Source organism: Panthera tigris, chromosome B4 (assembly GCF_018350195.1).
Source record: "Panthera tigris isolate Pti1 chromosome B4, P.tigris_Pti1_mat1.1, whole genome shotgun sequence".
NCBI classification, from domain to species: domain Eukaryota; kingdom Metazoa; phylum Chordata; class Mammalia; order Carnivora; family Felidae; genus Panthera; species Panthera tigris.
Window position 1 is genome coordinate 55,521,987 of NC_056666.1, and position 26,960 is coordinate 55,548,946.

Sequence of the window (26,960 nt, forward strand, 5' to 3'; positions counted from 1 at the left end):
AACAGCTGTCTGATTTGGACTAAACAAGTAACTTGACCTGTTTTGGGGGGCTTCAGCATAATGTGGTAAAAAGAGGATGGTTTTTGAATCCTGATACCAGCTATTTGTAACCTTTGGCAAGTTTTTAAATCTCTGAAACAGGATTTTTATCTACCTTGGAAAGCAGCAGACTGATAGAAAATAGTAGAATTTACTACTTAATACTACTTTATTACTAATAGTAATTTTACTACTAGCACCAGTTTTTACTACTTTACTACTAATAGAATATCCTAAGAAATGCATAAAGTTCTGCGTGGTATATTTTAGTACTACGTGCTTCCAACTTTTCCCCTCCCATCTCCCCCAGCACCCTCCCCCATTTGTAAGTGGAATAATTCATCTGAATTGTAAGCTCCTAAAATTCAGTAATTCTTTTTTTTTTTTTTTAATTTTTTAAAAATGTTTTTATTTATTTTTGAGACAGAGAGAGAGCATGAACGAACGGGGGAGGGTCAGAGAGAGAGGGAGACACAGAATCTGAAACAGGCTCCATCCAGGCTTTGAGCGGTCAGCACAGAGCCTGACGCGGGGCACGAACCCATGGACCATGAGATCATGACCTGAGCTGAAGTCGGACACCTAACTGACTGAGCCACCCAGGTGCCCCTAAAATTCAGTAATTCTGACATACATTTTTTGTAACAGGCACGATGCTATTTTATAACCTTTTTTTAAAAATATTTTTCAAGTTTGTTTATTGTGAGAGAGAGCGGGGGAGGGGGAGAGAGAGAATCCCAAGCAGACTCCACACTGTCAGCACAGAGCCCAATGTGAGGTTCGAACTCATGTATTGCGTGATCATGACTGGAGCTGAAATCAAGGGTCAGACGTTTAACTGATTCAGCCCCCCGCCCCCCACCCCAGCCCTAGCATGATATTAACTTTAAGCAGCATCCTTTTGTACAACTAACTAACAAAAGGTAGGCATGGGAAAATGTAGAAGGGAACGCTTCCTAGAGGAGGGGATACCTGAACTGAGCTTTGAAGGAAATATGTGGTCAGATGGAATGGGGAAGCATTTCTGGGCAATGAAAAAAACTACTTTCACAAAGCTAGACTATAAGGGGGAAAGAACAAAGCTAGACTGAATATTTTGGGCCAAGTGGAGTGTGAACAAGAAAAGTAGGACTGATTTTTGAGAAAGGGAGTTGTTAGATATGAAGGTTTTGTGCTTCATTAAGGAGGTGATATTTTATTATCTAGGACATAATGAAAGCCATTGAATGTTTTTAAGGAGGTGAGTTATAGCATGTATTTTTTAAAAGCAGTAGCAGGCTATATTGAAGGCAACTGTAGTTGAATGAGATGTTTTGAATTGGGGAATAAATGATCCACTTAGGACATTGGTTTTGAAACTAGTGGTTACCCCATATGAATAGAACGCTAAGTCAGCAGAGTGGATTGAAACTACTACAGTTTAAAAAGATGAGTTAAAATAGGATGCAATAGGATAGATCAGAGAGTCTTGCAAATAATAAGGTGAAGCTTTTTTCATATGAAAGTATGGTACTAAATTAGATGATAAATATATTTTTGTCTGAGTATCACATTAAAAAATGTTGGAGAAAAACTTAACCTAGGAGGACTGTTAGTTCAGACAAGAGTTGCTGCTACTCAAATAAGGACAGTGGCCTTGGAGATGAAAATAAAGGGCAGATTGGGCATTCCGGAAAATAAATACGAAGGAGTTAATTGCTTGTTTGCAGGTGAGGGAACAGAGAAGCTTAAGGATTTTTTTTTTTTTTTGGGTGACAAAGATAGGGAGGTAATAGAAGACCTATACTTAAGGAATCAGAGGCTAGATATCTCACTTGAGAAATATTTTGTCTTCTGAGGAGTTATTTTGCTCTTTGATATAATAGATGGGCTGTAAATAAATTTTTATCATCCTTTTAAAAATCGTGAGATATAATAAACATACAGAAAAATCTATGAAACGTAAATTTTTTTGTAGAACAAATACTGTGTAACCCAAACCATGGTAAAGAAAATATCAGCAACCCAGAATATCTCCATTTTACTTCCTGGTCCTAATCTCTCCCTCCCTCTAGTGGTAGTCACAATAACAGGTTTTTGTTTTTTTTTAAATGTTTATTTATTTTTGAGAGAGAGAGACAGAGCATGAGTGGAGGACAGGTAGAGAGAGGGAGACACAGAATCTGAAGTAGGCTCCAGGCTCTGAGCTGTCAGCACAGCGCTAGAGGCAGGGCTTGAACTCATAAACCACAAGATCATGACCTAAGCTGAAGTCAGATGCTTAACCAACTGAGCCACCCAGGCACTCCACAATAGCAGTTTCTTTTCTTTTCTTTTCTGTTTTTCTTTAGTAATTTTTTGCAAATCAACTCTGGAAAACAGTGTGGAGATTCCTCAAAAAATTAAAAATAGATGTACTCTATGACCCAGCAATAGCACTGCTAGGAATTTACCCAAGGGATACAGGAGTGCTGATGCATAGGGGCACTTGTACCCCAATGTTTATAGCAGCACTCTCAACAATAGCCAAATTATGGTAAGAGCCTAAATGTCCATCAACTGATGAATGAATAAAGAAATTGTGGTTTATATACACAATGGAGTACTACGTGGCAATGAGAAAGAATGAAATATGGCCCTTTGTAGGAACGTGGATGGAACTGGAGAGTGTGATGCTAAGTGAAATAAGCCATACAGAGAAAGACAGATACCATATGTTTTCACTCTTATGTGGATCCTGAGAAACTTAACAGAAACCCATGGGGGAGGGGAAGGAAAAAAAAAAGAGGTTAGAGTGGGAGAGAACCAAAGCATAAGACTCTTAAAAACTGAGAACAAACTGAGGGTGGATGGAGGGTGGGAGGGAGGGGAGGGTGGGTGATGGGTATTGAAGAGGGCACCTTTTGGGATGAGCACTGGGTGTTGTATGGAAACCAATTTGACAATAAATTTCATATATTGAAAAAAAATTTTTTTTGCAAGTCAGTACTATGAGAAAATAATATACTGAGTGTATGAATTTCCTTTTATAAGGGACATGAATGTGAAATAATTTAGTTTTACTACAAAGATATATCACAGTATTGAAAGTTTGAATAGGGAGAAAAACCATTTCTGATCCATATTTTATGAAAAAAAATCAGTTGTTTTTTCATTACCTTCTTTTGCATAGTTAGGATCATACCAAGTATATAATTTTGTAGTCCTTTTTTTTATGCGGCCTTTCACTTTCCCGTGTTTGTATGATATTGACTATAATTTTTGATAGCCATAAATATAATATTTGGTCATGTTGAACATCATGTTCCTGAATTATTAAAATGAAGTTTAAAAATTTTTGAAGAGCTGTGCCTGGGTGGCTCAGTCAGTTAAGTGACTGACTTCAGCTCAGGTCATGATCTCACGGTTCCTCAGTTCGAGCCCCAGTCGGGATTGCTGCTTGTCAGTGCAGAACCTGCCTCAGATTCTCTCTCTCCCTCTCTCTCTGCCCCTCCCCTGTGCGCGCTCGCTCTCTCTCTCTCTCTCTCTCTCTCTCTCAGTAAAAACCAAACAAACCAACATAAATTGTGAGGAGTATAAACTAGAAAATTAGAAAGGTTCATATACTGTCTAAACGTGTTGGTTTTGTTTAAAAAAAACAAATAATATGTTCTTAATATAATATTTAAAAAATATACAAGACTATGTAAAATGAAAAGTAAACTCAACTTCCAACTTCCATTCATTCTCCCCAAAGTAATTTTGTGAGCAGTTTTTTTGAACTTCTAAAAAATCAGATTATGGGTTTATCCGGGCACATATTACCTATATTAATAAATATTAGTAAGTATAACTATATCCCTTTTGTAATGCAACAGAGTTATTCTATATCTTGGATTTTAAAATAATATATCTTAGGCATCCTCCTGTGTCAGTATATGCAATCTACCTCATATTTTTTAACCTTTTTTTTTTTAAATTTTAAAAAATAATCTCTACACCCAACATGGGACTTGAGCTCATGACCCTGAGATCAAGAGTTGCATGGTCCATCCACTGAGCCAGCCAGGCACCCCCTGCCTCATATTTTTTAAACAACATTGAGTCATTTCTATTTTTTTCACGTTAAAGTAGTATTGCATGAACTGCTCCTATACATATGTTTTGGATAACTTTTCTAAGTATATCCATAGAATAAGTTCTTACTAGTGGAATTAAAAAGTTAAAAACTGTGTGCCAGTTACGGGTATAGTACGTGGGCTTTATTTCAAAGAATTGGCTCATGTACTTGTAGAGGCTGGTAAGTCTGAAATACAGGGCAGGATAGTAGGCTAGAAACTTAGGTAGGAGTTGATGCTGTCATCTTAAGGTAGAATTTCTTCAGGAAAACTTAAAACTTGTTTTATTTTTATATATCTTAAACTGATTGGATGAAGCCCACCCTCATAACTGATTGTACAGGTTAAGTGTAGCTACTGTACCTTCACAGCTGCATCTAGATTAGTGTTTGAATAAGTGGGTATTACAGCCAATCCTAGTTGACTCATTAAACTGTCATGCTGTTTCTCACTTTCGTATTACCAAATTGTCACAAAAGTTGCATTAATTTATACTTCTCAATACAGTGTTGGAGAACACGATTTTCCTTATACCTTGTCCAATCCCTGATACTGAATTTAAAAATTTTTGCCAGTGGGATACATGAAAATGGTATTATTATTTTACTTCTAATTTTATTACTTTAGAAGACGATGGAATCCAAGGGTTTCTTCCACAAAACAATTAACTGATACGTATTAATTTCCACCTTTCTAGGCTTTTTAGTTGGTTTAGCAACCATTAGCTTAATAATTGAAACTTGCCTTTACTATTTTATTGGCATGAGAGTTTATTCATTTAAATTCAGTAGTTAACTGGTCATTCTAGACCATAAATACGTGTCAAAACAGGTTTCCTGTTTGGGATATTAAATCATTAGGACTAAAGGAGTTTCATAGTTGATATGTAGAATTTAATATTTTTACCATCTCAGGGTTTGTAGTTGCAGGACAGTGTCAAATATTGAAAGAAGTATTGAATTATGATTTGAGGGTCTAAAGAAGACCTTCAAGTTTATTAATACCACTGTAGCTTTTAAGGTGTCAATAAAGTCATAATCTTGGGGCAGCTGAGTGGCTAAGTCGGTTAAGTGTTCAACTCTTGATTTCGACTCAGGTCATGATCTCACTAGGTGTGGAGCTTGCTTACGATTGTCTCTCCTTTCCCCTCTGCTTCTTCCCTGCTTGCACACTTGTGCTCTCACTCTTTCTGTCTTTCAAAAAAAAACCAAAAAAAACAAAAAAAAAGCCTCACAACTTCCATTGTGTTGGGGCAAATAGATTTGCCATCTGTCTTATCTTTCCACTTCCTAGTGAACCATTCTAATTTTCTTGGTATTATTCCTAAGACCCATAAAGGGAAGCTTTAGACAGCAAGTCTGATATAGCATCCTGAATGGTTTCTTGTGTTGGTGACAGTAAAGTTACATGGGGGACCCATATAGAAGGAGCCATCTTTTTTTTTTTATTAAATTTATTTATTTTAATAATAAATAAACAGGGGAGGGGCAGGGAGAGAAGGGGAGAGAATCCCAAGCAGGCTCCACACCAACATCGCGAGCGCAACACGGGGCTTGAACCCATGAACCATGAGATCATGACCTGAGCCAAAACAAAGAGTTGGACGCTTAACCAGTTGACCTACCCAGGTGCCCCATAAAAGAAGCCATCTTTATCATACAGTATTCATAGTGACCTGGGGGTGAGACATACTGAATATCTTGGTCACTGGAAAGCAAATCTAGTATGGTCTGTATATATAGCATATCAGCCACTTCATCTGGACTATTCCACTTTGCATGCAAAGGAGGGACAGAACACTTCCCCTTCTCAGGATAAACAACTTTCTAGCCACTTTCATTCATTGTACCAGGCTGGCACTCTTGTTTGGATTAGTCACTGCCATTCAGGACTGTCAGTGAGCTGTGGATCCTGCATTAGCTCAAACATGGCATGGTCTTCATAGACTGCTCCTAACTTAACCATTCTTATGAGCCATGTTAATAAAGGTTCTTCAGGGAACCAGCTATATTGACCCCACTAAATAAGACAACTTTTACGCTATCTCCCCTGGTTTCAGTAGTTTCCTGACTTTATCTCTTCGTTACCTGAATCATTTTGGTAAACAGCTGTAAATCTGCTCAGTATGATTTTTCTGTTTTGTGATGGTTTTGAAGTGAGCAGTTCGATGTTGGATTGGATCAGTTGGAATCTGGCTCTATTTAACATCACAGCCCACCCTAAAACTGTCTTTAGCTTTCTGTTCTAGGTAGTATGCTAACAATAGCCAGGGAATTGTGCCTTTAGCCAGTTTCTTATTATTTTGCATTTTATTGTAGATTCAGTGATGAAACTCCTCTCAGGTTGGATCTATCTGCTAGGTTTCATTTACTTTTACCTCCTGTAACAGATGGCAGCACGCCTGCTGTTTGATACTGTGGGTGATTTGGCAAACACCTGGCATCAAGGATTTAGCCTCTAACGCCTTTTATTTTCTCCCCCCAAAATGCTTTAGCAATATTACACTGAGTCTAGGATCATGCTAGCAAATTTGATATCCTTGGAACAGATTAATAGTCATAATACCAGCTTTTAACCTGTTCTTCCATTGTGTGATTTTGGATAAGTAAGGGAATTTATGTCGGCCATAATTTTCTCATTCTACAAACTGAGCATTTCTGAGGTATTTTACAATCAGTCTATACATAAACAAACATTTATTGAATATGTCTGTGTTGTAGGCCATTGTTTCTCAATCCTTTTAATAATTATTCTCGAAACAAAAATTAAAATGAAATTAATTAAAAGCTTTGTTGATTTCTATCTAACAGAAATTATATACCAAAGAATAGGATTTTGTCAGGTAGTATTGAGCCACAAACCATTGTAATAGCTTTTTCTTGCTTCTTTGGTGATATCTGTGTTGAGAATGCATGTAATAGACTAAGAAATTTTATTTCATTTCATATATATGTATCCTTTGACTTCTGATGTGGTTATGTCCTGATAAACCCATTGTAAGTCAAAAATCCCCCAAATCGAAAATGCATTTAACACATGTAACCTACTGCACATCATAGCTTAGCTTAGCCTATCTTAAATGTGCCCGGAACACTGACATTTGCCTACAGTTGGGTAAAATCATCTAACAGAAAGACTATTTTATAATAAAGTGTTGAATATTGTATGTAATTTATTGAATACTGTACTGAAAGTGAAAAACAGAATGGTTGGGTGCAGAATGGTTGGAAGTGCATTGGTTGTTTATTGTCATGATCATGTGGTTGACTGAGAGCTGCAGCTGCTGTTAACTATCATCATGAGAGGATCAAACTGCATATCGCCAGCCCAAAATTCATATTCAAAGTATGGTTTCTTCCAAATGTGTATTGCTTTTACACCTTTGTAAAATTGGAAAATCGTTGAAGGTAATGAGCAGATTAACGTGAAAATACATTCCTCCCGCTCTGAATATTGTGTTAACTCTTTTTAATAAAAGTCTATTTATTGTTGATAAGTGATACACATAATAAAAAGCACACAATTCATCGAGTGTAGAACCTGATGAATTTTCCTACAAAATGACCATACCTGTGTAATAAGTATCCAGGTCAGGAAACAGATTTGGGGAAACAGTACCCCTGAATCTTCTTATGTTCCCTGAATCTTCTTATGTTCCCCTGCAGTCATTATTCATCATCTCTCTCCCCAGCCAAAGATTACTCCTATCCTGATTTCTTACATCATAATTTTGTTTATGAATTTTTAAAATGGAATCGTGGACTATTTTTGTTTTTTTGTTTTTGGGGCTGGATTTTGTTCAAATTTTGAGAGATTTATTCATGTATATATAGTTCTTACAATAACGTATTCCATTGTGAGAATGCACTTCAGTTTCTTTATTTCCTACTATTGATGGACATTTGGGATGTTTTCAGTATTTGACTATTAAAAATTATGCTGTTACAAACATAATTATATATATTTTTGGTGAACATAAATGACCCTTTCTGTTAGGTGAATAGTTAGACTTGCTAGGTCATCTGGCTTAAGTATTTTCAGCCTCACTACATATTTTCAGTTTTCCAAAGTGGTTGTGCCCAGTTATACCCATAATGGCAGTATATGATAGTTTCAGTGTGTTTCATTTTTACCAACAGCTGGTATTATTTGTCTTTATTTATTTTTTTTAAACGTTTATTTATTTTTGAGACAGAGAGAGACAGAGCATGAACAGGGGAGGGGCAGAGAGAGAGGGAGACACAGAATCCGAAACAGGCTCCAGGCTCTGAGCGGTCAGCACAGAGCCTGACGCGGGGCTCGAACTCACTGACGGTGAGATCATGACCTGAGTCGAAGTCGGACGCTCAACCGACCGAGCCACCCAGGCGCCCCTGTCTTTATTTTTATCATTCTTGTGGGCATTAGGGATACCTTATGGGTGTAATTTGCATTCTGCTGGTGGCTAAGGGCATCTTTTTTGTGTGTGTGCTGGATATTTGGATGTCTTCTATTTTGAGGTACCTGTTCAAATCTTTTGCTGATTTTTCATTTTTTCCTTTGTGAAGATGTTCTTTATATGTTGTAGAGTTGAGTCCTTCTCTTTTCTTTTCTTTTTTTTTAATGTTTATTTATTTTTGAGACAGAGAGAGAGCATGAACGAGGGAGGGTCAGAGAGAGAGAGGGAGACACAGAATCTGAAGCAGGCTCCAGGCTCTGAGCTGTCAGCACAGAGCCCGACGCGGGGCTCGAACTCACAGACTGTGAGATCATGACCTGAGCTGAAGTCGGCTGCTTAACCGACTGAGCCACCCAGGCGCCTCGAGTTGAGTCCTTTTCAAATAAATAAATATTACAATTATTGTCTGCCAAAATGTAGCTTGCACTTTCACTCTTAGTAGTATATTTGATAATCTTAAAACCAGTATTTCAATTTTTTTCCTTGTAGGTTGCTTGTTTTATGTCTTGAGATCTCTTCCTGTGTCAACCTCATTTTGTACAAGCTTTACTGTTTTGATATTTTATGTCTTGATCTAGAATTGTGTATGATGTTAGGTAGAAGGGATCATGATTAATTTTTTTTCCATGTGGCTATCAGTTGACTCATTATTGTTTATTGAAAAGGCCATCTTTTCCCCATTATAGTGTCATCATTGTCATAAATCAGGTTGCATTGTATGTGGGCCAGGTTATGTTGTTCTGTCCCTTTGGTCTGTTTTATCTGTTGCGCTGGTACTGTACTATCTTGATTACTCTCAGGCTTTACTATGGTTGTTGGAAGCTGATATAATTACTGTAGTCCATGATACAGGGTTTTAACTTTGTTCTTTAAAATTTTCTTGACTATTCTTGACTTTTTAAATTGCCATATAAATTGCAGACTCAACTTTTCAATTTTCACAAAAGAAACTGGATGAGAGTTTGATACTTTGTGGACTCTATAGATTTTTGAGAAGTAAAATCATTAACAATATTGAGTCTCAAAATCCATAAACAAGGTATATCCCATTTATTTAGTCCTTTAATTTTTCTCCACATTTTTGCTTTTTGTTTTTAAACTTTAAAAAAAAATGTGTACTTTTTTGAGAGAGAGAGAGCACGAGTGGGGCAAGGGCAGTGAGATAGGGAGAGAATCCCGAGCAGGCTCTGCACTGATGGTGCTTGAACCCACAGACTGTGAAATCATGACCTGAGCCAAAGTCAAGAGTCAGATGTTCAACCAACTGAGCCACTCAGGCACCCCAAACTTTCTTTTTTTAAAGTTAACTCTGCCCCTAATGTGGGGCTTGTACTGATGACCCTAAGATGAAAAGTTGCATGTTCTATGGACTAAGCCAGCCAAGCATCCTAGGAAGTTTCATTTTATTCTTAGTTGCGCATGTGTTTACCATACATGAGTGTTGATTTTATGGTATACTTTTTTTTTGCTTCTCATGATGATTGCATGATTTTCCTCCATTTTTCTGTTGAGCTGAATTACATTGATTTTTAAAAAAAAGTTTTAATGTTGAAAACCTTTGCTATTTAGAGTAAGCCCCATTTGGTTGTGATGTGTTCTCCTTTTTAAATATTTTATTAGTTATTGATATGTTTTTTTAAGTATCTATTTAAGTAATCTCTACACCCCATGTGGGGCTCAGACTCATGACCCCCAAGATCAAGGGTTGTATACTGTACCAACTGAGCCAGTCCAGTGTCCCTAGTTACTAATATTTTGATTGGAATTTTTGCAACTATGTTCATGAGAGTGGTCTTTATAATATTCTTGTAATGTCCTTGGCATGTTTTGATATCTTATTATTTTTTTTTTTTTAATTTTTTTTCAACGTTTTTTATTTATTTTTGGGACAGAGAGAGACAGAGCATGAACGGGGGAGGGGCAGAGAGAGAGGGAGACACAGAATCGGAAACAGGCTCCAGGCTCCGAGCCATCAGCCCAGAGCCTGACGCGGGGCTCGAACTCACGGACCGGACCGCGAGATCGTGACCTGGCTGAAGTCGGACGCTTAACCGACTGCGCCACCCAGGCGCCCCATATCTTATTGATAGTTTGTTTTCTTTTTTTTTTCCTTGATAGTTTTGCTTGGAAGTGATCAACCTTATCTTTAAAAATAAGTTTTTGATGGTTGAATTTTTGTGTTTTATTGATAATTTTGCCCTTTTATTCTCTTTCTAATATATATATATTTGAGGAATTACTTATCTAGCTTCTTGAGCTGGAAGCTTAGATCATTAATTTTATGCCTTTTTAATTTTTAATATTTTTATTTACATGACCCTGCAAGCATCCACAAGTTTTGAAATGTTTTTGTTATCATTCAGTTCAGAATGTTTTTCGCTGAGCTAGTACTATCCTAAATATTTGACAAACAGTGCAAGATATGGTTCCTGAGAAAAGGAGCTCCATGAGATTTGTATTAGTTTTGTCCTTCCTCCATTGAGGTGAAAATTTACATTTCTAGTATATATCTAGTATATGTATCTAGTATATACCTAGTATATTTTACTGTATGTTTCAGAAGGTTCAGCACCATCTGAGTTTCCTGTAGATTTATATATGAGGTGGGAACCATCCAAGGGCAAAAACCATTATCCATAAATCTTTATTTAAAAAAAATATTTTTATTACTTCATTTTTGAGAGACAATGAGACAGCACAAGCGGGGGAGGGGCAGAGAGAGAAGGAGACGCAGAATCTGAAGGAGGCTCCAGGCTCTGACCAAGCATTCAGCACAGAGCCCCACGTGGGGTTGGAACCCACGAACCTTGTGATCGTGACCTGAGCTGAAGTCAGACACTTAACGGACTGAGCTACCTAGGTGCCCCTATCCATACATCTTTAAAGCCAGTGTTCTCCATTAAGAACACACTTTTAGCTAAACAAGTTGGGTTTAAGAGAGAACTTATACCACTAGGTAGGAATAGTAGGGATCTCAGTAAGTGGATGTTACAAAGGACTTAATAGGATTTGGGTTTGCTGATTTGGGAAAGTGTTCAAGTAGGCTAGGCTTTCCTCTGGATTTGGTGTTGTCAGGAAGTGGGGGCAAGTCTATGACTGGGGATATGTTAATCTTATCTAAAGGACTGGAGGAATGAAGCAGGGCCAAAGCTGTGACTGAAAACGAAGAGCAGTCATTCATACTAGCCAAAATAGGGGGATATTTAGTCATTTTTGTGGTTTGAAAAAATTTTATGATTTTGTCTACATTCAGACATGATTACAGAGTGGCTTTGTTTTTGTCTTGAACCATCGTGGTCAGAGTGGCCTCATCTGATGTTGGTGTTCTGTGAAATTATTTATGTTCAATAGAACCTCAAGGCTTTACTGTGTGTGCCAGGTCAGTTCCTAGTTGTTGGGCTTCTTTTCTGTTAGTAATCTAATTTTTCAAATGTAAACTAGGCTCATTGCAGGAAAATGAAAGTGAGAAAACATACATAAACCAAAAGGAAAAAGTTTAGAGAAACAAAACAAAAAACACGATTTAACCTGTCTGCCTAATATTTTCTTGAATATCTTTGCAGACATTTCTATCCTTATTTATACATACAATATTTTTATAGATGTGAAGTGATATTATTCATGTATTTATTTTTTTACAAGAATTTATGGTTTATTATTTCGTTGGAAGTATGTAGTTATTGCACAGTAGAGGATGCTGGGGTTAGTTTCTCAGTCTTTGTTACAGTAAGTTGAAATATTTTATCGTACATCTGAAGTTACGGAATAATGTATATGAATTGATATGACCTTGTAGTAGACAGTATGCTTTTCAACACAGATTTTAATAAAATGATTTGCATTTAGTGTAAGTGCATATGCTTCTTGTCAATTCTACATACAATTTTGTGAAATCTAGGTGGAAAGCAATACTTGTATGTCTCTGCATACCTGAAAAAGTGTTTAAAATAAGCCTCTTTACTTAACTCATGTAATTTACCTGCATTATGTGAATAAGGATAATAGTCAAGTCTTGTATATAATAAAAAATATATATATATATAAACTAGTTGGGGTGACTGGGTGGTTCAGTCAGTTGAGCATCCAACTTCAGCTCAGGTCATGATCTTGTGGTCTGTGAGTTCAAGCCCCAAGTTGGGTTCTGTGCTGATAGCCTGGAGCCTGGAGCCTGCTTTGGATTCTGTGTCTCCTTTTTTCTCTGCCCCTACCCTGCTCATGCTCGCTCTCTCTCTCAAAAATAAGTAAACATAAAAAAAAACTAAAACAAAAAACCTAGTTAGCTGTGTATTATATTAACTTCAGTAAACAGTTCCAGATTTTCACCTGAAGATATAAGCCTTTTCAGATGTCATTTATCATTACAATAATCTTATTGAAATAGAAACGTTTACATTTTTTTCTCAGGCATTAACTAAATATGTGTACATTTAAAACTTATCCTTTGGCTCTTTTTCCTGTTATTTTTGACAGTTTTCTTGGAAAAAAATGTCCTTAACTCTTGCTTACACTTTGACTTTTATCTCTTGTCCCTTTATTCCACCTGAGAGCATCCAAAAGCTTTGAGCAAATAGAAAAATTAGTTTTCGTATCAAATAAGAGGAAAATAAAAATTGCAGTTTTTGAATAGACTTGAACTAACACTGCTAATCATCTGTTTGCCTTTTAAATGTACCATTTGTGCTCAGATACAAAAAAGAACTTGACATACTTGACATAAGCTCTTGAAAAGTCCCAAAAGTCCCTTTTGGAAAATATTGTGGAAGTTTCTACTTAACCTCTCATTTCCTCTCATTAAGGTTGTACTTCTCTTTGTGGCCACAGTATTTAAGTTTAAAAAGTTATAACCTAAATGCTTACAACAACTTCTAACGCATGTTGTGTTAAGTAACCTTTTAAAATTGGCATTTAAAATTCATTTTTTATAAGTTGGAGATTTACCATAATGTGTAACGTATGGTAGATTTATATTTGTATATTTAAACTTGTGAACATTATTATTATTTAAACATTTTTGTATCTTAGGGAGAGAGCTCGAGTGAGCAGGGGAGAGGGACAGAGAGAGAGAGCAAATCTTAAGTAGGCTCTGTACTGAGCGTGGACATGAGGTTTGATCTCACGACTGAGATTATGACCTGAGCTGAAACCAAGAGTTGGATGCTTAACCAACTGAGCCATCCAGGCACCCCCTAAACTTGTGAATATTATTAAAGACCTTTATACGTTAAATGCCATGCTGAAAGAGGGCAGTGTCTCTGTTTTCAGAGAGTTTCTGGACTATTAGGCATAGGAGATTGTATGTGTATACACACATTTATAGTGATTGCAGTACAAGGTATACTTTGAGATACAATAGCATCAAAACATTGTATAGAAGTACTAGAGATTGAATAATGCTTTTGGATCAAGAGAAAAGACTAATGTTATGGGAATTAAGGGCAACATATTAAGCGGTAGCATTCCTTTTTATTTAAATCTAGAATTAAAATTATAGACCTGTTTGGCAAAATTGTATTTAAAAGTTTTTTTTTTATGTTAAAAAGTAGATGTTTCAGTTATTTTCAAGTTATATGCTATTTCATTTGTTAATGAAGTGTATAATTGGTTTTTCACTCATTTTTTTCTTTCTTCTTTTTTTTTTTCCTTTGGCAGCTTTTCACAGATGGAATCACAAATAAACTTATTGGCTGTTACGTGAGTAATACAATGGAGGATGTAGTCCTGGTGCGAATTTATGGCAATAAGACTGAGCTGTTAGTTGATCGAGATGAGGAAGTGAAGAGTTTCCGAGTGTTGCAGGCTCATGGCTGTGCACCACAACTCTACTGTACCTTCAATAATGGACTGTGCTATGAATTTATACAGGGAGAAGCATTGGATCCAAAGCATGTCTGCAACCCTGCCATTTTCAGGTATATTTACTTTCTCTAAATTTTTCTTTCTGATGATTAAGAGTGTTAAGTGCACTAAGGAGTTACATTTATATTTTAAATGTTTATTTATTTATTTTGAGAGAGAGAGAGAGAGAGACCGAGGGAGAGAGAGAACCCCAAGCAGGGTCCGTGCTCAACGTGGAGCCCAATGTGGGGCTCAGTTCCATGAACCATGAGATGATGACCTGAGCTGAAATCAAGAGTCAGATGCTTAACCAACTGAGCCACCCAGGTGCCCCAGGAAATATTTTTTAAATATTTAAAAGGCAATTGCCTTTTCTTTGAGCACTTATTTGGTTAATTTAGAAACTTCTTTAGTTTGGACTCTGTCTTTGCTGAAGAAGAAAAAAAATCCTTTCTGTCTGCCATCTCGTTATTGACTCTTTGCAAAAGAAAGGACTCTAACGTGTGGTTTTGGATTAACCTGCTACAGAGTGTCAAGGCTTCCCCTTAATTTTTTAAAGTAGTGCGTGGATTAAAGCATCACACATTTCTTATTACTAACTTTTGTAACTCAGTTGGTCATATTTTCAGAGATTTTGCTTACTAAGATGCTTTTAATTCTGTTAACGTTATATTACTTTTTAATTCATTGTATTATGTTTTCTATGACGATAACGTCTTGCATATGCTTGATCATTTTTCTAAAATTGCTGTCTTTTAGAGTTCTCTTTCTTTTAAAAACTAGCAAATGAGCTTGATTTGAAAACTGCAAATTCATTCATAGTTTAAACCAGAAGTTCTCAGACATTTTGGTCTAAAGATCCCTTAACAGCTCTTAAAGGTTATTGAGGACCCAAAGAGGTTTTGTGAGTTACATCTATCAATATTTACCATGTTAGAAATTAAAACAACTTTTTTTTTAATTCAGGAATCTCACTTGCACATTGTTAGCTATCAGTGTGATAACATTATCACACCACTTCATGTAGCTTCTTGAAAACTATACTGTATACTCATGAGAGAGTGAAAAAGGTAAATAATATCTTATCAAAGTAGTTTTAACTGTATAAACTTGAAAGGGTTTTGAGGTTCCAGGGATCCTGGGTCATATTTTAAGAGTTGCTATGTTAACACAGTGATGAAAATGGAATGGACCAGTATTTATGTATTTTATAACTGTTTCAAATAATATTTAAAAATATTTTGGTATAGAAATCTATTCAAACTCCAGTTTTTAACAAGATAGAGTCTCCCCCCTTACATGAGTATAATGTTTAGTATGTATTTTTTTAGGTTTTAAGTAATCTCTGCATTCAACATGGTGCTCCAACCTACAGCCTTGAAATCAAGAGTCATACACTCCTCTGACTAAGCCATCCAGGCTCCCCTGTTTAGAATTTATTGAAGGACCCCAATTAATAGATAATGTCTTTTTTCATTTGTGTTACATTTTTTGTTGTGTTTAGGTTTGTGCGTGCATGTGTATGAAATTTATTTATAAACCCTTAAGCTTGTTCACAGTGTCTGAAGTATATCAATATAACAGGATTAAAGGTGATTAGATGCATAAATTAGGCCAAAGGAAAAGCTGGAGTTAGATTCAGATACAAAAAGTATATCCCATAATGTTCTCTTCTCCATAGAGAAGGGCCATCTTACTAGTAACTAAAGCAAGGAGGAAAATAATGAGTCCTTGTCCAAGAGATTTAAGAAGAAAGTTGCTTAAAGCTAATACAACTTTAACTGGTATAGCAGTCTTTTTTTTTTTTTTTTTTTAATGTTTTTTTATTTTTGAGAGAGAGACAGAGCATGAGCAGGGAAGGGGTAAAGAGAGAGAGGGGGACAGAGGGTCTGAAGCAGACTCTGTGCTGACAGCGGTGAGCACGATGCAGGGCTTGAACCCATGGACTCACAAACCGTGAGATCATGACCTGAACCAAATTGGATGCTGAACCAACTGAGCCACCCAGGCACCCCACTGGTGTAGCGTTCTTTTTTTTTTTTTTTTTTTTTTAATGTTTTTATTTATTTCTGAGAGAGAGAGAGACAGACAGGCAGAGTGCAAGTGGGGGAGGGGCAGAGAGCGAGGGAGACAGAATCTGAAGCAGGCTTCAGTCTCTGAGATGCACAGAGCCCGACATTGGGGTCACACTCAAGAACTGTGAGATCATGACCAGAGCCAAAGTTGAACACTTAACCAATTGAGCCACCCAGGCGCCCCTGGTGTTGCCGTCTTAACTGCCTTAATGTTGATATTCCTAAACTATCTTTAACACACTGAATTTAAACTTTTTGTTGAACTATTGGCAGTGGGTACTGTCTGTTGGTCAGAAGTACATATTCAGAAGATTTCTCACTTCTCTTTATTCTATAATCTCATGATGGAAAGTAGATGCTCAGGACAGTTTTTTTCCTGAGTGATCGTGGAAAGTTACACAATCAAAAGTCATGTGAAATTTTTTTTTTTTTTAAATATTTATATTTGAGAGAGAGGGAGACACAGAATCTGAACCAGGTCCAGGCTCCAAGCTGTCAACACAGAACTTGATGCGGGGCTCGAAACCATGAACTGGGAGATTATGTCCTGAGCTGAAGTCGGATGCTTACTGACTGAGCCACCCAGGTGCCCCAAAAGCCATGTGAAATTCTATATATGGCATTATACCTCTGCCACTATGAATATACAGTGGAATAAGACTGCTTCAGCTTTATGAGCTATGTGAAATTGGGCATAGTACTTAAACATTTTGTGCCTCAGTTTTCCTACCTAAAAAATGCGAATAATGAACCTATTTCTAAGGGGTTGTTGTAAGGATTAAAGTTGTAGTGTATGTAAAAAGTCTAGAACAATGCCTGGCATGTATTAAACACTATGTAATATGTTAGCTTTTATAATTACAATTTTTTTCCTCAAGACTTTTCACATTTTAACTTATGGAGAGCTTTTAAGAACTTAGACATTAATTGAAGTATTAAATACTAATCAATTAACTTTATTATGCTTTTAGAAACATTTTTTGAATTTTAAATTTCATAGACTTTTTTTTTTTTTTTGCTCTTGTGTACTATTATAACATTATATATTGTTCCTTAAGGTGTGAGGTGTATGCAAACAGCATGTAGATGTAGCATAGCAAGTAATCATTGTCGCTAACCCCCCCCCCCCCCCCACTTGTTTGTGATAGACAATACTAACCAGTCTTGGAACTCTTTCCTCATGAACATGGGAGATTTCAGAATCTTTCTCAACTAAGCGATTTTAGGTACTTAATACTCATGAGTAGTCCCTTGTTTTAGTTTTTATTTTAGCTTTCTTGAAGAGACCATTTTACATTAAAAAGATTTTATTTTACTTTATATTTTTAAAGTTTATTTATTTTGGAGGGAAGAGAGAGAGAGAGGGAGGGAGAATGAGCAGAGGAGGGGCAGAGATTGCTGGAGAGAGAATCCTAAACAGGTTCTGCACTCTCAGTGCAGAGCTCCAAGTGGGTCTCAAACTCATGAATTGTGAGATTATGACATGAGCTGAAACCAAGAGTTGGATTCTTAACCAACTGAGCCACCCAGCCGTCCCTGAAGATTTTATTTTTAACTAATATTTTTAAAAAAGATAGAGTAATGGGTAATAGAGTAACAGGTATGTTATAATTTTTGTTAATTGGAGAAATGATATATTAAAGTGATGATGGTGGCTAATATTGATACAACACTTAATATGAACTGGACACTGTTCTGAACACCTTATGTATATGCATTTTTTTAAATATATTTTTTAATTAAGTAAACTGTATGCATGATGGGGGGCTTGAACTCATGACCCCAAGGTCAGGAGTTGCACCCTCCACTGACTGAACCTGCCAGGCACCCCAAAACACCTTAAGTGTATTAATAAAGTCAACTCACAATAATCCTAGGGAATAGATAATATTAAAATCCATTTTAATAGATGAGAAAAGTAAGATTTTAAGTAATTAGTCATGTGACTAGTACAAGTACATCCCAGAAGATAATGAGTAACTTAATCTTTTTACTTACTCACCGAGAAAAGAACATAAAATGTAAAGGAAAATAGTAAGGCCTTTATTACTCCAACTATTACAAGTAAAGTGAAAAAGATTCAAGAAGAAAATAAATGCAGCTTCCCCCATTTATTGATTTGTGATTATTCTCTATAATTAAATCATTGCTGTTAAGCTTATTATAGAATTTGTTTTAAAGGGAAAGCTTTTCATAATTGTAATCTTAAGTAGAAAGATGGAAAATTACAGTTTTTGATCAAGAATACTGAATTTCTGTTAAGGCTCATTTTGGTATTTGATGCCATGTCATAAAAATGTTTGCATTAAATCAACTACATGACATTCTGAAAAAGACCAAACGATGGAGACACTAAAAAAATCAGTGGTTGCTAAGGGTTAGTAGGGAAGGAGGAATGAATAGGTGAAACAGAATTTTTAGGGCAGTGAAAATGTCTGCATGATACTTTAATGGTGGATACCTGTCATAAATTTGCTCAAAGCCATAGAAAGTACAACACCAAGTGTGTACCCATATGTAAACTATGGACTTTGGGTGATAACAATATGCCAGTATGGGTTCTTCAGTTGTAACAAATGTACCACTTTGGTAGAGGATGTTGATACTGAAGGAGGTGATGTTTCTGTCAGTGTAGGGGGCATTTGGGAAATGTCTGAACCTTCCTCTCAGATTTGCTGTGAACCTAAAACTGCTCTAAAAAAAAAGTCTATATAGAAGCCTTTTCCTGTACTTTCAGTTAGATCTACTTAGAATATGTATGATACTAATGCAGGTATATATACATTTCATTAAAAAAAAAACCCATGCTGTTAGAGACCAAATAGCACACGCGCGCGCGCCCTCTCTCTCTCTCTCTCTATATATATATATATGTATTTTTTTTAATGTCTATTTTTAAGAGAGGGAAAGAGAGAGAGAGCGCGCACTTGTGGGGGAGGTGCAGAGTGGGAGACACACAATCCCAAGCAGGCTCCAGGCTCTGAGCTGTCAGCACAGAGCCTGACCTGGGACTTCAACTCACGAACTGTGAGATCATGACCTGAGCTGAAGTCAGATGTTTAACCAACTGAGCCACCCAGGTGCTCAATATATTTAATTAACTTCTATGACACTTAGCTTGCAGTGAATGATATATTGAATTGACCTATAGTTTTTCTTAAATGTTCATTTATTTATTGAGAAGAGAGCCCATGTGCACACCCATGTGTGCAGGGGATGGGCAGATGGAAAGAGAGAATCCCAAGCAGGCTCCATGCTCAGCGCAGAGCTTGACACGGGGCTCGATTTCACAACCATGAGATCATGACATGAGCCAAAATCAAGAGTGGGACACTCAGCCTGAGCCACCCAGGCACCCCCAGTTGACTCATATTTTTGAAAAAAAGAATGGAGGTTGAAAAAGAAAGCAAAAGAAGATAACAGGTAAGGAAGGATATGGCTAGTTGACACTGTAAGTAGTAACACTAGCTATTTACCTTTTTTCCTATTAAATTTATTTCAAGTTACAGTGTAATTCTCTTATGGTATGTATAAGTGTTCAGAAGGTTTTTTTTATTTCTTTCTCCTTTAAAATGTTTATTTATTTTGAGAGGGAGCGTGCATGTGAGTGAGTGCAAGCAGGGGAAAGGCAGTGGGGAAAGAATCCCAAGTAAGCTCTGTGCTGTCAGTGCAGAGCCCAGCATTGGTCTTGATCTTACCATGAGCTGAGCTGAAATCAAGAGTCGGACTCTTAACCAACTGAGCTACCCAGGTACCCCCAGAAGGTTTTGTTAATTACTGTAAAACACAGAAAATATAAAAAGAAGAGTTAATTGAAAGAAGGTCATAGCTGAATTATAAATGATTTTAAAAGGGAATATGGTTTTTACTGGTTTCAAATATGTACAGTGGAATACTTTTTAAAAAAAATCGAGTAAGCAGTTGAATAAATGATAATTCTGAAGCCCCAAGAAGAGGTTAGGGGTGTAAATTTGGGATGATTGATGTGCTTGTATTTAGCTTTTCTCCTTTAGAAAATGAATTTCATATATTTATGGTAAAAGGATTTGATTTATTAAATAAGAACTTATTACTAATTTCAGGTTAGGTGTCACATTTTGAGCTATTGTTATTAGGTAAGCTTGATATGCAGCTAACAGTCTGGACTGATTGATTAATCAGAGCTTCAGTAAGTTCTGATTGAGCCTTAGATCAAAAGTCCAAGGTGCTGTCTTGGCTTTGGCTCCTTCAGGCATAGCTACTTGCCACTTGTGTATATTATGATTGTAATAGAGTATTTACTTTGAATATAAAAATTTGATACATATTTATGTTTAGTCTAGAGAAGGAAAAAGAATTCAGACAATCCCTTTTCTCCTAGTAATTTGCAGTGTGACGGACAATAATCTTGGAAAAAAGTAAGCTAAATAGTATACACAGAAAACAGAAAACGTTTTCAAAAAAAAAGTACAGATAATTTACTGTGTATACTTGGGTAAATTCGGCAGTGTTTCACTGAGATATCATTTAAACTGAACCTTACAGGAAAAGGCAGAGCAGGGAAGAGGCTGTGAGAGAATGGTATGATAAAGACAAGTTGTACCAAGTTAATGCTTAACTAGTAATTCAGCTTATGGAAGTTTACCATGACATGTTTTATTTGAACTTTTCTAGCAAACAAGTATTGGAGAGACCTTCAGAAAATTTTTTAAAATTCACAGATGTTTGGGAATTTTCTCATCAGGTGTTTCTCTAATACTTTACTTGCCTCTTGCTAGGAATCCTGGCTATAGTTTAATTTAAAACCACTTGGGGGAGACTGGGTGATAGTTTGTTAAGCTCCAACTCCTGATTTCGTCTCAGGTCATGTCAAGGTTCATGAGTTCAAGCCCCTCTTTGGGCTCTGCACTGACAATGTGGAGCCTGCTTGGGATTCTCTCCCTCTCTCTGCCCCTCCCCTGCTCATTCTCTCTCTCTGAAAATAAAAACTTGAAAAAAAATATAAAAAAACCCACCCAGCAACAGACATTATGGGAAAAATGCAGTTTAAAATCAATTATTGCACATTTATCAAAATGCATAACCAAAAAACACTTCCAATGTTGTATGTATTGTAGCAGAACTGGTACATTGTACATTGTGGGTTATACGTGATATTGGTAATGTTCTCTTGGAAATCAGTAGGGCAATATATAATCATAAAATAAAGTTATATAGTATGTTTCTATCATGACAACTCTTACAGTCAGGTATAACCAAGGCATATAAACACAAATTAATGTACTATTATTGAAATCATAATTTTGGATATTGTCTAAAATAATGCAGAATGGCTGATGCAGGCCTAAGAGGAAAAAATTCACTTAATAGATGAACTTTGCTACAATCACACAATAATTTGCTTATGTGAAAACCCAAAGGGAGTATGTAAAAATGAAACAAGCTCTATTGGAGTAGTAAGATTAGAGATTACTTTTCAATTAAAAAAATTCCTGTTATTGTTATAATACTCTTAATTTTTTGAAAGCTTACAAGAGTGGGAGCAATTAGTATTATTGAATATTTAAGAAGTTCTCCGAAGCCTTGAAATTTTCAAATGTTTTGTTTTACTGAGTGTGGGGTTTTAAAGTAGCATTTGCCTTGATATTAGTGCAGGGAAGCCTTACTTAACTGAGACCAGGTAGAAGAAGGACCAATCTATGACAGTGAAAATCAGAAATCTTGAGGTAATTTTTGATTACTTTGTTATATATACAAATAAAAATTCATGGTTTAGGGGTGTCTGGGTGGCCCAGTTAAGCACCCGACTCGATTTTGTCTCAGGTTCGTGGATTCAGGCACATTGGTGCTCTAGGCTGACAATGTGGAGCCTGCTTGGGATTCTCTCTCCCTCTCTTTCTACCCCTCCCCTGCCTGTATGTGCATATGCTCTCTCAAAAAAAACCCAAAACATCATGGTTTATTAAGTAAGTAGTGCAGAATTACATTATTGAAGAGATTTTTTTGTAGTTTTTTGTCTGTTGTATGTCAAATTTACTAAGAGAAAATAACTGAATTGCTCTAATCAAGTCTTGTTAAGAACTGTATAACCATTTAATTTATTTAATTAAAAATTTTTTTTTGGTGGAGGTGCTGGCCAGTAAAAAGGCATATAACATTTGCCCTCTTTATTATTTTTAAAGTATACTGTTAAGTAGTATTAAGTACATTCCCATTGTTTTGCATCCAGCCTCCACAGTTATTTTCATCTTATAATACTAAAGTTTTATATGCATTAAACAGCAACTTTCCAATTCTCCCCTACCCCCAACCTTGGCAGCCATCATTCTACTTTCTATCTGTATGAATTTGACTGCCTTAGATACCTCATGTAAGTCGAATCACACTTTTGTCTGTTGATTGGCTTATTGCACTTAGTAGGGTGTCATCAAGGTTCACCTGTCTTGTAGTATGTGTCAGAATTTCCTTCCTTTTTAAGTCAAATACTCCATTTTATGTATGTATTGCATTTTGTTTATCCTCTCATCCATGGATGGACATTTGGGTTGCTTCTACCTTTTTTTTTCTTTCTCCCCCCAATAATTTTGTTTTTCTTATTAGGAATCTGACACTTAGAAATGAAATGATTTGCTTATTTAAGTTCAGACCGAAAGTAACAATGGCAGAGTCAGAATGAAAATCCAGCTAATTCAATGTAGTGTTCTGGTGGGGGGGTATCTATAGTGAGAAAGGCTTGGCTTTTGCATCATGCAATCTTCCAAATCCTGGCTCAGCCCGTTACCCACCTTTCTGTCAGAAAATTTGAAGGCACTCAAAATTAATAGGTGCTTTCTCTTCTAGTAGCTCTTCATGTTTAACAAATTCCCTTAAATTCTAAGAGCCCCTTGGGTAACATTTTATTCAGTTTTGAAGTATTTACTGTAGAATTGTCATTTCAGTCACTCTCAGCTGAATAATTGATAATTGGATAACTTCTGAGACTACATTTTGTATTTTGTAAATCAGGGTTTTGTACAAACTTTGGGGTAAAACTATGAAAAATGACACTACTATTCACTTATTTTAAAGAACCACAGCAAATAAAATTTGTCCGTGTTAAATACGTGTTCTACTATGTGATCCTTCTCCTGAATCACTGGTCTCATTTGTTCAGTAAACATTTCTAGAACGTAAGGTTTGGTTGACATAGATTGCCCTTTGAGTTTATGTAACATGGATTGTACCTTTCTTCAAGCCTTTTGTTCCCGGCTTTCCTCTTTAAAGTTTTAAAATCAGTTCTTAATGGGCTTAAGATGTATGTGTCACATACACACGTGCATGTGTAAGTATATAGGTATGTATGTGTATGTGTATATATACAAAACTTTCCTTGTTTTGGTTTTGTTTTCTGACTTTTCCATCAAGTTTCTTGGTGCTTAAAGTACCATATATGCATTTGGGCCTACCTTTATATGTATGTATGTGTATGTGTGTGTGTATGTGTGTATATATATGTGTGTGTGTGTGTGTGTGTGTGTGTGAGATTGGCTAAAACTAGATTTTTTGTGTGTGTATATTCATATAGACATGAATACATATATATATATATTTTTGTGTGTGTGTATATTCATATAGACATGAATACATATATATATATTATGTATATATATATAATATATATATATATGGTCTGGGGGAAGGTCAGTCAAGCAATACTTACTTAATTTATGTAAAGCAATGTTTGCTGATTTGAGAGAGATGAACCAAGGCGCACATATTTTGTGTAATGTATTAGGTAATCTAATTTGTGTAATATTTTGGTAATATATTAGGACTCTTGATAATTGGAAAATTCAAACTGACTTAAAGAAGGAGGGATTTATTGGTGCATATAGCTGAGGATACTGAGTTCAACCATGGGTGGATCCAGGGACTGTTAACATTGTCATTAGGGTAGTATCACGTTTTTCTTTTATTCTGTGTTAGCTTTATAGTCTTACAAGTTTTCTTAAGAGTGGCAGTAATAGGGGTACCTGGCTGGCTTGGTCATTAGAGCATGTGACTCTTGATCTTTGGGTTGTATGGTTGGGCTCCATGTTGGGTATAGAGATTATTTAAAAATAAAACCTTAAAAAAAAAAAAGATGGCAATTATTATTATTAACAATTACAGGCCTATCTAATCAGTTTAGCAGTGGTGGGAGGAGGGCAGGGAGCAGGGGAGTTCTTCTTTTTCTAATAGTTTCAACCAGTCAGAAGCATCAGCGAAAATTCCCTTTGGCTTAGTTTGAATAATATGCTCAGAACCAATCATCATGGAACAAATATGGAAGGATGGAATGCTCTGGGCAATTCTGTGTCATATTCTAACTCCTAAAATTAGTGCTACAGATGTGATACAGGGCTAGGATTGAGGTCAGCTCTATATGAACCACATGAACTAAAAGTGAAGGGAATGGAGATTTCTTCAAAAGAAAATCAGAACTCTTTTATTACTAGAAACTAGGTACATAAGAATATTCACCTTACTATAAAAATATAATAAAACTGTGTATTTAATCACAGTACTACAGTGCTAGAGTATTGTGTGCTTTAATGCAGCAGTTTTCAAACACTTTTGCATATCAGAGTCCTCTGAGAAACTTAAATATCTTGATGCCCTGGCTGTACTACAATTAAATCAGAATTTTTAAGGGTAATACCTTGGCATTTATTTATTTATGTATGTATGTGTGTATGTTTCTGAAGTTTGATTCCAGTATAGGGCCAGGCTGTGGAATTGGAGCATTATATCAGTGTTTCTCAAACTTTACAGTGTATTGCGATCACCTGGAGATCTTGTTTATTTATTTATTTATTTTTAATTTTTTTTTTTTAACGTTTTATTTATTTTTGAGACAGGGAGAGACAGAGCATGAACAGGGGAGGGTCAGAGAGAGAGAGAGACACAAAATCTGAAACAGGCTCCAGGCTCTGAGCTGTCAGCACAGAGACCTACGCGGGGCTCGAACTCACGGACCGCGAGATCATGACCTGAGCTGAAGTCGGACACTTAACCGACTGAGCCACCCAGGCGCCCCTGGATATCTTGTTTAAAATGAGAGTGCAGGGTCCCACCCTCAGAGATTGTGATTCAGTAGATCTGAGGTGGGGCATCAGACATCCTAGATGGCGCTATGTCATAGCTCCTAAAACTTGTACTTTGAAGAGCATTACATTAGATTGTGAGCATCTTCAAAATTAGCCAGTTTTAAGTTCTTACTATTAAGTCATTACTTACTATTAAGTCATTTTTCCCACCTGCTAGTCTTTATAGGCTGTTTGGTAACTTAACTTGTTTTGCATGCTTATTCTTATATTAGCGTTTGCTCTTCTAGGTTCTACAGATAAAAAGATAGCATGGATACACATATACATAGCTTCAAATTATTTTGTTGAATGGAGAAGATTGATTCTGACATCAAAAGACCTTTTTTTTTTTAAAGTTTATTTAAACAGCGCAATTTAAATGTATTGCTGATTAATGTCTAATATGAGCCTTGAAATCATTTATAATTTTTTGTTGTTCTGCTGGTCCTAACCATTGTTTGTGGAATCAGAATAGACCACTTACTTCTAGACACTCAACCCCTTTTGGATATAACATTTATTCACTGTATCAATTGTAGGTGTTTTTTTCCTACTGATGCTTTAATCATTTGTTTGCCTCTCCTTCTGAGAGTTGCCTTGACAAATTAATTTTGACTCTTACAGAAGATAAAAATGAAATCCTGTTCTAAAATAAATGCATACTAGTTATTTTAGTTTACCCACGAGTAGACGTAAAACCTATGATACTTAACATTTTCTTTTTATGCTGTTTTGTCTTAAAACAGACTCATAGCACGTCAGCTTGCTAAAATCCATGCTATCCATGCACACAATGGCTGGATTCCCAAATCCAATCTATGGCTAAAGATGGGAAAATATTTCTCTCTCATTCCTACAGGATTTGCAGATGAAGACCTTAATAAAAGGTAAAATTACTTTTACATTTGAAATTGTTTTACCTTGTTTTGCTATACATAATAGGGTTTTAGAGGTAGCTTACAAGGTTTCTGTGTATAAAATCTGGCTTGGTTGCTCTCGTAGTATTTGATTAAATTAGCATTGCTTCATCTGACTCTCAAGATGGCACTACAGGAGTGTAACTGCCTTTCTCGCCCAGCCAACTCAAGAACAAAAAAGACAATCTACACAATCCTGGGAAGTGGGTAGTAGGTAGATGGTAGAGATGACCAGTCAAGAAACAAATATAGAAACATTTATTTGGAAGAAGGATAGAGTAATGATAGCTCTAAAGGGGTACTTTTTGCATAGAATGAGTTGGCCATGGAGCCCTTTTTTAAAGAATTCTTTTTGTTAAAAGCTGTTTTAAATAGGCGGAGAAATTTACATTTATTACTACAGTGTAGTAATACTGGAGTGTGAAAAAGTTTGCATTATCTTAGTTTACTGAGAATTTAAGCCCCAGGTAATAAGGTTGAAAATTCAATTACTT

The 26,960-nt window shown here is 36.1% G+C and overlaps 1 protein-coding gene across 4 annotated transcripts in view; it reads left to right on the plus strand.

Annotated features, from left to right (window-relative positions):
* ETNK1 (ethanolamine kinase 1) overlaps window positions 1-26,960 on the plus strand; it is a 139,657-nt gene that overhangs the window by 83,239 nt on the left and 29,458 nt on the right. For all 4 annotated transcript variants that reach the window (XM_042991942.1, XM_042991941.1, XM_042991943.1 and 1 more), the window contains 2 exons: window positions 14,203-14,462; window positions 26,296-26,436. In XM_042991942.1, the coding sequence (XP_042847876.1) occupies window positions 14,257-14,462; window positions 26,296-26,436 (347 nt within the window). In that variant the 5' untranslated portion in view covers window positions 14,203-14,256. The remainder of the gene's footprint in view (window positions 1-14,202; window positions 14,463-26,295; window positions 26,437-26,960) is intronic.